At 48.7% G+C, this 11,706-nt stretch overlaps 2 protein-coding genes across 5 annotated transcripts in view; both read left to right on the top strand.

Moving 5' to 3' along the window:
* Positions 1-653: 653 nt before the first annotated feature.
* On the top strand, positions 654-9,243 carry GPR61 (G protein-coupled receptor 61). 4 transcript variants are annotated; one of them, XM_017666614.3, is made up of 4 exons: positions 654-1,013; positions 3,524-3,637; positions 3,875-6,102; positions 6,734-9,243. In XM_017666614.3, the coding sequence occupies exon 3, from the start codon at positions 4,498-4,500 to the stop codon at positions 5,851-5,853; it is 1,356 nt and encodes a 451-aa protein (XP_017522103.1). In that variant the 5' UTR covers positions 654-1,013; positions 3,524-3,637; positions 3,875-4,497; the 3' UTR covers positions 5,854-6,102; positions 6,734-9,243. The 4 variants fall into 4 exon arrangements, with proteins under 4 accessions (XP_017522103.1, XP_036860757.1, XP_017522104.1 ...); XM_037004862.2 differs by having other exon boundaries at positions 3,875-6,278; XM_017666615.3 differs by having other exon boundaries at positions 3,429-3,637.
* Positions 9,244-9,952: 709 nt separating this feature from the next.
* The window catches only part of GNAI3 (G protein subunit alpha i3), a 30,235-nt gene continuing 28,481 nt past the window's right edge, over positions 9,953-11,706 (top strand). The window contains exon 1 of the mRNA XM_017666629.3: positions 9,953-10,204. Coding sequence (XP_017522118.1) covers positions 10,087-10,204 — 118 coding nt within the window. The 5' untranslated portion in view covers positions 9,953-10,086. The remainder of the gene's footprint in view (positions 10,205-11,706) is intronic.

Genomic DNA, 11,706 nt, shown 5'->3' with positions numbered 1-11,706 from the left:
AATGTTAGGATCCTATCTGTGCATGTCAGTCATGTACCTGGGAGAACTGGCCACTTTCTTCCTGGTGAGTGGGAAGCCATGCCCCTTTATCTCAACTCCAAAGGCTCATCACATGGCCTTGGAGCCTCTGTGGGTGGTGTTCCTCAGCGCTGTCCAGCCCTACAGATCTGGGCCATTCTGAGCCCCCCAAGGTGCCTGGCCCCCGCTCTCCCCTCAGGGAGCAGTGTCGTGGCAGCTCCATGGGATGGCTGCTGGGGCTCCTCTATCTCCATCAACACTCCCAGCCCCATACCAAACAAACATACAGTCTAACAATAACAATATGCTTCCTAAGGGGTACAGGGTTAGGACAAGACCTTCAGCTCTGCTGACTCCCACTTGTAAACCTGTCCTCTATGTGCATTTGGCAGCTTCCAAAGGAACCAGACCGTGGATCATGCCCTGGAGCCTGGCCCCTGCCAGGCCTAACTCTGGGTGGGGCCCTGAGTCTCTACTGACTGGCCAGCTGCAAAAGCACCTTGCTTCTAATGTCACACAGAACCAGCAGCCTTAAGGATCATCTGTCCTATATTCTCTTTAACAAATAAGAAACCAAGGCCAGAAATGGGAAGTGACTTGCCCAAGGTCACATAGTTAGCACGTGCCAGAGCCAGGCCTTAAACCTTGATTTTTGACTCCACATGCTCTTTTTACTTCATCAGGCTGGCCAAGAAGGTCTCCCCTGCCTACCATCACCTGGCTCCACTAGCTTTTGAGATGCCACTCCAGCAACCTGAGAAAAGTGAGCAGGGCTGGGCATACTCCTGGGCCTTGCCTGGGTGCACTGGTGTCTGGCTCCTGGCTCCAAGGGGCTGGGTGGGAAGCAGGAGGCCATTAGGACCCAGAAGCTCTCAGAGCATCCTGCTTTGCCGGTTGCCTCTCACTGATCACTGCAGTAGTTCAGGCTTCAGCAGCCTTGGAGAAGCATCAGCTGAGAGGAGCTATCACATGGGAGCCAGAGCTGCTCAGCAAAGGTAGGAGTTGCCGACTAGGCCAGGAACCAGGGCCAGTCCCAGGGCCTGGTGCTGAGTCCTGACATACCCCACAGAAAGGTAGCTCCGCAGCCCAAGGACCAGTCCACCCTACCTTATGGTGGGCAGTTTTGTCAAGGGGTGGGCTCCCAGGTAACCCAAGGGCGGCACGGGGGTATGGGCATCTCGGAAGCCTAGAGATGGGGGTTGATCTCCTTCCAGCAGGAGTACCCACATCCAGCAGGCAGACAGTTCCCTGTCTTTCTCCATGTCATAGAGATGGGTCCCCCACATCCTAGGAATGAGTCCTTTGCCATCCAGGCTGATGGGCAACTCTGCGTTCCTGGGTGTGGGCAACTCTATTGGGGAGAGGAGTGGTAGCCCCTTGGAAATCTCCCCTAGCTTAGGAGGGGCATGCTCTTGTCTGAAGGAAGGCTGGGCTTGGGTCCTTGAGATGGAAGCTCTGTATCTGGGAAACAGGTGCATGTGAATCCCAGCGACACCTCTGTGATCTTGGGTTGGGCACTTACGTACACCTTGCATCCTGAAACAAGGATATTTGTAACTTGACTGTGCCTGTTAGTGGCCCATACCTTAGCCCCTATGGTGGCAAAACATTCAGGTACTGAGAGGTCCTGGAGGTGAGGGAGGGGTTGCTGGAAGGAAGCAGTGGGAGAACAAGAGCTTCTGAAAAGGAATGATGATGTGAGCTAGGAGTGGAGTCAGGCTCCCTGAGCTTCCCTCTGAAACCGCTGTACCACAGCCCTCCCCTTCATAATCCCAGTCCATCAGCACGGGAGTGCTGGGAAACAGGTATATTGTTCTGCCTGTTAGGAAGAAATTTGGAATTCTGGAATTAAGGAGTCAGTGTGGAGATACCGGGAAGGCTGAGGGGGCTATGGAAGAGAGAAACGTACAATGCCTCTTGCCTGGGGCTCCATCATGGCTGCAAAGTACCCCTTCCTTCTCCACGTGGAAACCATGTCTGCTTCCAACAGTCTGGGGCCCTGAGTGGGCCCTCCTGGTAGACTCTTGATGTCCACGCAGACATGGGGGGCCTTCACTCACTTAACTCGCCGGTCCTTGGAGCCACATCTTTGGAGGCCCTCTCCTGGCTAGAAAGGGTGGGAAAGTCATGGCATAGAAACTAAAGGGCAAGGATGCCTGACTAGTATTTCTCTCTGTATTTTTTGATAGACTGCTGATGTCTCCACTTTGGGGCCCTCTCTTCACCTTCTCTGCAGACCCTGAGTCTGTGTAGCCATTTTATCTGTGAAATGAGCTTTCTGTTATCACTGGGGAGAGGCACATCTCTAGACAGCTGTCCTACATCAGGGCTACCTGGAGTTCAGGAACCCAAGTTACCCTTTCCAGAAGAGATCCCCTGGCTGGCACCCAGCTGAGTGAGTGAGTGTTTTTGGAGTAAGGGGGCAGAAATTCAACGGATTAATTTCAGTTTGATTCAATTCACAAATTTGTATTGAGCACATATTGCATGCATGGCATGTTAAAAGTTAAATCAGTGCAAGTTTGGTGGTAATGCCAAAAACCAAGGGTGATCGTAAGGCTGTAACTATGGAGGAGGAATGGGGACTACCTGCCCCATGTAGTCTTCTTTATCACAGAAAATGATAATTTTTTAAAATTTAGCAAACCCCAGAGCCCATAGCCTAGAAACTCAGAGAATCATCAAATGTTATCACACGTGGAAAACTTGGAGGTTCTCCAGTCCAACTCTCCCATTTTACAGTCGAGGAAACTGACCCAGGGAACTGGTGATTTGCTTACAGAAAGCCCATCAGACCTGGCATGCCCACAGCTTGCCTCTAACTGGCATACCTTAGCACGCTGTACTGAGGGAATCTGGACTGCAAGAATAGTATACGGAAATGAAAAAAATTACTACACTGGGCAACTTACTTCAATTATGTGAAAACTCAGCACAGATAATGAGACACATAAAACAGATTTGATCTGCCATTTGATCAAGAGAAATGAGACACTGAGACTCCAGACTAATTTCTCTCCCAGTTTCTTCCAGTTTTCTTCTCTGCTTTATGCTCACCCACTTCCACAATCATAGTTACCTAACTACTCTTCACACCTACCCCATCTCTTGTATGGATGCCTAATCCTCCCTCCTCAGGGTGTGACTGTACTCACAGTCCAGGATCAAGAGGGCTCTGGGCCAGGGACCCTCCAGTCCCATGACCAGAGATTTGGGGAGAAGGGCAGTTTTCAAGTGACTTATGCCCTTCTGCCTTTGGGAGCAGTGGAGGCTGGATGAGCTGACCTCCCAGTTTCCTCTCATCAGGGACGTTGTTTTCACTGCTCCTTCTCAATACTGTCCCAGTGGCAGCTGTGTCTCTGGGGTGGTGATGTTGATGGAGACGACAGCAGAGTCTCTCCCGTTTTCAGGTGATATCTTCCCAGTGGCAGCCTCAGAGCACTGAGACACTCTTAGGAATGATTCAAATCCAACAACTCTTTACTGAATGCCTGTTATGTTCCAGCTGCTGTGGGGGGCTCCCTCAGGCATGGCACCAGGGGGCTGGAGGACCGGCCCTGGCGCCAGACCCCCCAGGTGTGTACCAGGACCTTGCCATGTACTAGCTGTGTGACCTCTGGTAAGTTAACCTCTTTAGACCTCAGTTTTATCAATTGCAAAATGGGGATTAGAATAATATCTACCTCATGGGGTTGTGTGAGGATTAAAATGAGTTAATGTATGTAGAGTGCTTGAAACAGGGCCTGGCATGTGAAAAGTGCCATATAAATATTATTATTACTAGTATTGTTATTAATAAATCTCACAGGATCCTCTGGACAGTTGTGAAGTAGGTATTGTTCCCTTCATCTTACAGATGATTTTACGAGGAAACTGAAGTTCAGAGGACTTGTGGAGTTAATAATTCCCAGACCTGGGACTGGAAACCAAATCTTGTGTTCCTTCTACACCCTGACAGCTCTTACCATTCTGAGGAGACAAGAAATCAGGAAATTTATATAAGCAACTTTAAAACTGGGGTGCTATCCCAGAGCCCAGCAGGACTCTGGGAAAGGGAAGACAGAGGATTTAGAATCTCTGGGTAACAGTCCTTGAGAGAGGAGAAGGGTATGGAGAACAGAGAAAAGGAAGTGGAAAAGGAGCTGGAGACCATTCAGAAGGTGGGATGAATGGGCGAGGCACATGCACCTCTCTCTTCTGCTTCTTCGAAATCATCAAGGCAGAGCCCAGCAGCTTCCTGCCAGGAGAGATGAGCTCCTGAATCCTCCATTACTGGTCTGGTGCTCTGTTGAGAGCAATTCAGCCCCAACGGCTGGTGATAGGAGCCTGCCAGAAAGGCTGCAGCAGGAGGCACCATCTTCCCCCACCTCTCGGCCCCCACAAAATTGCGAAGCCTGGGCTCGCCATCCCAGGGTCACTGGACTAGGATGGGGGATGGGCCTGTGACAGGAGGTGCCCTGGGTGTCCTCTTTTGGCCCCATGGAGTCCTCACCCATCCCCCAGTCATCAGGAAACTCTTCCACTCTGGGGAGGGCCCCTCAAACCCCAGGTCCCCCTACTGCCAGTGGGGTCCCGGAGGTGGGGCTTCAGGATGTGGCTTCAGAATCTGTGGCCCTCTTCTTCATGCTCCTGCTGGATTTGATCGCTGTGGCTGGCAATGCAGCTGTGATGGCTGTTATCGCCAAGACACCTGCCCTCCGAAAATTTGTCTTTGTCTTCCACCTCTGCCTCGTGGACTTGCTGGCTGCCCTAACCCTCATGCCCCTGGCCATGCTCTCCAGCTCTGCCCTCTTTGACCATGACCTCTTTGGGGAGGTTGCCTGCCGCCTCTACTTGTTCCTGAGCATATGCTTTGTCAGCTTGGCCATTCTCTCGGTGTCCGCCATCAACGTGGAGCGCTACTATTATGTGGTCCACCCCATGCGCTACGAGGTGCGCATGACGCTGGGGCTGATGGCCTCTGTGCTGGTGGGTGTGTGGGTAAAGGCCTTAGCCATGGCTTCTGTGCCAGTATTGGGAAGGGTCTCCCGGGAGGAGGGAGCTCCCAGCATCTCCCCAGGCTGCTCACTCCAATGGAGCAACAGTGCCTACTGTCAGCTTTTTGTGGTGGTCTTTGCGGCCCTTTACTTCCTGTCGCCCCTGCTCCTCATCCTTGTGGTCTACTGCAGCATGTTCCGAGTAGCCCGGGTGGCTGCCATGCAGCACGGACCACTGCCCACATGGATGGAGACACCTCGGCAACGCTCTGAGTCCCTCAGCAGCCGCTCCACTATGGTCACCAGCTCAGGGGCCCCCCAGACCACCCCGCACCGGACGTTTGGGGGAGGGAAGGCAGCAGTGGTCCTCCTGGCTGTGGGGGGACAGTTCCTGCTTTGTTGGTTGCCCTACTTTTCTTTCCATCTCTATGTTGCCCTGAGTGCCCAACCCATTTCAACTGGGCAGGTGGAGAATGTGGTAACCTGGATTGGCTACTTCTGCTTCACTTCCAACCCTTTCTTCTATGGATGTCTCAACCGGCAGATCCGGGGAGAGCTCAGCAAGCAGTTTGTCTGCTTCTTCAAGCAGACGCCAGAGGAGGAGCTGAGGCTACCGAGCCGGGAGGGCTCCATTGAGGAGAACTTCCTGCAGTTCCTTCAGGGTACTGGCTGTCCTACAGAGTCCTGGGCTTCCCAGCCCCTACCCAGCCCCAAGCAGGAACCACCTGCTGTTGACTTTCGAATTCCAGGTCAGATAGCTGAAGAGACTTCTGAGTTCCTGGAGCAACAACTCACCAGCGACATCATAATGTCGGACAGCTACCTCTGTCCTGCCCCCTCACCTCGGCTGGATTCGTGATGGGCTGCTGGACACTTGGAGGGAGATGGGCTTGGGGCTGGTTATGACTGCAGGGAACACCTTGTGGAATTACCTTTCCCAGCCAGCTGGGGCTGGGGCTGGGGTCTCTGCACACAGCTTTTACTTAGTGTTTTCTGGGTCAGGAGCCAACAGGATGGATGTGTGCCAAAGCCTTGGACATGGCTGTGATCCTTGACTACTGGGGGAGGGAACCTGGTGAGATGATAACGAGAGTAAAGGATCATGAAGGTGAGATGATGCCTTTCAACCAGTGAACTTTCCATGCATCAGGGATCAGGGAAATTCTCAGGATAGAAGTTGGAGGATATAGGGCAGCAGGCCAGGTTTGGAGTTATTCTGTGGACCCTTTAAGATATTTCATTTTTCAGTGTTGTTGTCCAGGGCAGTAATTTCACCCAAACAAGGTAAGAAAATGACCAGTGTCTTCTTATTTCTTTGCTAGGTTTAAAAAGAACTAAATTATAATCAAGTGTTTCCATTTGAGTTCCTAGATCTTTTTCTAGTTTTAGATCTGAGATTTCCATAATGTGAGATCAGCTAGGTATATTCCTGAGTTTGACCAGAAGCAAGGGGATAGCAATAAGGGTACACAGAGTAGAAGGCAGGAGAGCCAACTGCAGCTCTCTCACTCTTCAAGAATAGCCGTTCTGTTGTATTTTCCTGCCTCCTGCATATGGGAGGTCTGCTTGGGGCTTGATCCCAGCAGAGGCAAGAATAAGATAGGATGGTTCTTTCTGCTTGTTTAGGATGAAGTGGAAAGGCTGGGGTTGGAGGGAAGGGGGGGTTAGTATTTGAATTGCTAAGGTGGTTGAATACAGAGGCACCCTAACCAATAATATTGTCAATCTTTTTTTTCTAGGATTGGCCTCCCTGATCTCTCTCCTCATGGCAGTGACCCACCTCCAGCCCCCTGGACAACCGGGTACAAAGACTAAGGTTGGGATGGGAATGGTGGGGTTTCCATAGTCCATTAAATGCCTCTCTACTCCCATTCACAGTTCTCAAAATTTAGCTTCAATAACAAAGACTCAACTCTCTCTCCTATCTGCAGCCCTGGGTTGGAGAGAGGGCATAGGAGTTGGGCTCAGCTGTTCATTGAGACTGTAGGAACTGTCTTGGTCTTGGTGGTGGTATTTTCAAGGGAGGGGTAATAATTGCAAACTGGATAGGACACCCACCTGGGACTACCTGTCCATCCACTTCCCCCACTTGAATCAGGTAACATTAAAATAAGGTCAAGGCAGGACCAGAGGGTGGTGTGGTCTATATTTGAACACATTCCCAGCTCTTTGGGTATCAAAGGGGAAGACGGGCTGGTGGGAGTGGGATAGTTTCCCCTTTGAACAGCCAATAAATAATTTTTATTATAAAAGCTACACTGATATTAACATTGACTCCTTCAGTTCAATGAAGTATATAATAGCTGGATGGCCAATATTCTCTGGGATCCACACAGAGGATGAGGCATCACTGCCTTCAAGGAGTTCATAGTCTAATCTGATCAGGCATCTTGTACTTTTAGAGCATTTACATCTGGTAATGCACTATAGAATATGTGTTGAGAAATATACTGGAGAATGTTTATGCTTCTATCTTCTGAGTTCAGTACATTGCAGCAAGATACCTACATGGAGGCTTCCTACAGATTGTGGAAAGTGTGGGGGTTGTAAATGAAACTCTAGTTGAAGAAAATATTAACTGAAGCTGGGCAAATAGCTTTCCACCTTTAGATCTAGGAAACTTTCCAGGTTTCTGTCTTCCCACTAGACTTACTCTAGTCCAGGACCTATTACGTTGAGGAAATCTCTTAGCATATAACCCAGGAGAGTCTTTGTGACTGAAAAATGTTTTCTCTCCCCTCCCCTTGTAAGAGGAATGTCATTCCTAGATAGGGGAAAACTTCCAAACATCACTCATCAGCTAGCAGGTCTTAAGCATTGCCAGCAGATGGCAGTTGAATCCAGTAGAAATAGGGAAGGAGAAGGTTTGAGACAGGGGAAAGGGGAGAGGGGAGGGCATTAAACATTGCTTGGCAGCCATTTTGTTAATTTATTTTGCCTTTTCCTTGACTTTGCCCTCCAACCCTTCCTTTTTAAGTGCAAGGATATCTCTGATTCAGGCTGAAATTTCCTGATTATATGATCTCAGGATTTTATTACAGAATTGACATTTGCTGGTTCATTTGCCATTTATTTTTCCCTGTGCAGATCATGAAGGAAATAAAATTTTTTCTTGTTGAGAACTTTGCCAACAATTTCTGCCTTGACCACCTTTCAGGAGTTCTCTAGGTACCAGGATCACTTGGTAAAGTTCAGCATGTAACTTTTAGCTGTGAAAGCTGTTCCTGGACAAAATCTGACCTAATTTTCCCTCTCACTGAAGAATCAACAGGCTTAGACAACCATGTTGCCAGTTACTTCTTTCCTGCACCCTAGTGGTGATGGTGTAACTTTCAATCTTAAGACGTGTCAGGTCTCCCCAGGGAACATCTTATAGTGCCAAGGTAGAAAAGGGGTGAATTTGGAGTCAGACATCTACTTACTCACTGTGTGAACTTGGAAAAGTTGCTTAATTTCTCCAAGCCTATTTCCTCATCTTAAAAACAGGGCTAATATTACCTACCCAAGGGTTATTGTGAGGATTAAAAGACATGATACATGGCAGCACCTAGCCATACCTGGCAAATGGGTACTCAATAAATATTGATTTTTCTTTCCTTTCCTCTTGCCCTTTCCCCCCCATAAGTACCGACTATGGAAAAGCAGTCTCTTTTATTCTGTCATTTGGGAATGAGTAGGAGAGTTTTCAAACTTTTAAGAACTGGCATTGATAAGTTATGGTGGATGAGGCTGTCTAAAGGAGCTTCTAGATTTCTCTCAAGAGATCTAATTAATGAATTACTATACAGACTTTTTGTTGGGACCTTACATTTTATTAGATTTTATTAGGGAAATAATTTTTAATCACAGGTAAAGGTTTTTGGCACTACAAGAGTTCCCCTGGGATGTATGGTGAGAGTATTTGTGTAGCTGTCTGGCAGTAAAGGTAATTTAGGGCCACCTATACTACATGTAGTCCCCAGAATTATTAGTCAAAAAGGCTATCAATCCGGCATTTTCATAAAAGATTTATTTTCAAGTGATGCTAGAGCTGAGGCAAATTTTACTAGAATTTTCCTTTTGTATGGTACCACAACAGGAAATTTTAGGAGATTCACAGGATGCACTGGTTTGTATTGGGGTGTGGGACTGAGGCTGACTAATCCTGGTAGAAGTCCTAAGTCTAAGACAGGGCGATCTATAAGCGCTGAAACTGACTTATATTGGAGAAAGGTAACATGGAAATTTTATGGAGGAACTACATGATTACCTTTCTAACTCACACTCAGTTACCTATTTCAAGTGGCCCTCTGCTGGCATAGTAGCTGGGCAACTCTCAAGCCCACAGAAATTCGCACATTAACTGCACAAGGACCAGAGTACATTTTGAGAGCAGTAGGCGGTGGGCCAGAAGAGAGGGCAGAAAGGGATCGCTTAAGTCCTAGGCACGGTAGGTCTTAGAGATCGCAGACGTGAAACGTGGCCAGGGCCCAGGCTCTGTAGTTTGTTCCCGTCCGATAGATCTGAGACGATCCCAGCAGAAAGAGGGTCCTACACTTAGGGGGCAAGGGTCCCAGAGCTCCACAGCCAGAGATCAAAGGGACTTTCTGGCCAGTGAGACATTTCCAGCAGAAATTCCCGTGCGGACTGTGGGCTGTCAGTTGGAAATCCCCACCCACTCACCTCCCCATCCAAGACCGGCTATGTGACTGCGGCAGGGCGCCTTGAACTGGAGAAGCCAGTCCCTGGTTTTTCTAAGTTTATCCAAATAAGGCAGCCGAAAGGTGAAAAAGGACTAAGGTTGAGCGGCGCGCAGGGAGCTCGACAGAACCTCGTTACTCCGCGAGAGCGCTTCTTCGCCTCATCAACCCTCTCTCGCGAACTTCCGCTTTCGATCTCACCTCTTCTACCCCGACTGGCGAGGATCTAAGAGTAACCGCCGCGGGGCGTTGCCGGAAGTGTCGTAACGCCGGATATCCGGGTTCTTCCGCCGCTCCTGAAGCTGACGGAGAGGGCCGCCGCCCAGCAGTAGGAGCTGTCTCAATCAGCCCTGCTGCACAGTCTCAGCGCTGTGTAAGTGAGCCCGGGCCCGGTCCGCTGTCCCGCCGCCGCCATGGGCTGCACGTTGAGCGCCGAAGACAAGGCGGCGGTGGAGCGAAGTAAGATGATCGACCGCAACTTGCGGGAGGACGGAGAGAAAGCGGCCAAAGAAGTGAAGCTCCTGCTACTCGGTGAGGGGTCTGGGGGCGGGGCTGACGGGGAAATATGGAGGGCCTAGGCCCTTGGGAGCCCTGAGGGGGTTCCGCCGACTGGGCGGGAAGGACCCCGAAGGGATCTGGAGGACGTGACGGGCACGCGGCGGGGTGTTGGGTTAGTGGCTGAGGCCGTGGAGAGCGTGATGAGGGGGTGGGGTTTTGGGGTTGTAGGAATTAGGCTGGAGAGAGGGTGTGACTCCACCTTGGAATTGGGTTTAGCGGGGAAAGCTTGGGCAGCAAGACATGGAGACTATGTTAGAAATATGGGGAAAACTCATAAAGAAAGAACTGATCTTAGGTAAGGTTTTCTAAGAGATTGGAATGTGTTGGTAGCAAGGAGGACGGGATAGTGTGTTCGGCTTTTATAATGGCTTGTGAGTTTGGAGCGTGGTGATAGTGTGTGACAGGATAGAGCTGGGAGACTTGAAGATTAATATAAATAGAAGGGCTGGGACAATGGCCACATAAGGACCCTGTCATCTGTTAGAGAGTGGGCATTTTGAACTATTCGTCATGTGGAGGAACCCTGGATTATCCAGAAACATGAAGGTGTGTGGTTAAGATAAATGACAAGTTCTCAGGTATAAAGGAAAAGAGCATGGCTGCAGTAACTAGACTTCTCCACTCTTCTCTAGTATTTTTAATCCCTTAAGGTTTTATAACTCCTTTCTTTGTTTTTGTCGAGAGATGGGGTGAGCTGTGGGAATTTAAGGACTGGCTTGTTTGAGGTTTGTGGCCAAAGTCTTAGTGGATAATAGAGTACACATTGAGAGTTACTGAATAGTTGCTAGGGATGATAGTGCAGTGGGAATGGAGTTATTTTAGGATACATTAACAAAATTGGGCATACTTACTGTAAAAGCTGTGACAGACTTCTGGGGAGCTGTTTTGTTTTTTTTGGTCCCATTAAACTAAAAATACTGTCTTCAAGAATTACTGTTTATTTTACCTGATACTCGTTTTAAGTGGCTTTTGCATACAGTCTACATTTTACTCAGCATGATTTGTTTCAAAAATTTTGAAAGACTGGCTTATAGAGGCTAGTAAATTATATGAAGTATGCTGGCATCAGCTAACCAATAAATCAAGTCACATTTTTCAATCCTGGTATTTTCTAGGGATTTGTTAGAGAAGAATAAATAGGAGTAATGGATTCTGTAACCAATAGAACTTTACTTTATAAAATGAGAAAAAGAAGTTGTTTTAAGAAAAGTGCCAAATTTCCATGTGTAAAGCTCCAGAGAACAGACTGCATCATCATAATCCGAGGTTTATTTTGTTCTCCAGAATGTTCTGGGTGCCCAGGTAGTCTCTTGAAATTACTTGGTTTGTAGATTGCAGGAGCACTGTTAACAGCACTTTGGCTGTAGGGGGGAAAGTTAGGCGTTGGAGCTTGAGCTTTCAGTTTGAATACCTGGTCTTGCATAATGCATGAATTCAGGTTGTAGTTGTAGACTGCCACTCTCTGTGTAACAGGT

Source organism: Manis javanica, chromosome 4 (assembly GCF_040802235.1).
Source record: "Manis javanica isolate MJ-LG chromosome 4, MJ_LKY, whole genome shotgun sequence".
Taxonomy (NCBI): Eukaryota; Metazoa; Chordata; class Mammalia; order Pholidota; family Manidae; genus Manis; species Manis javanica.
Note: the sequence above shows the minus strand (reverse complement) of the source record. Positions and strands in the feature narration are given on the sequence as shown.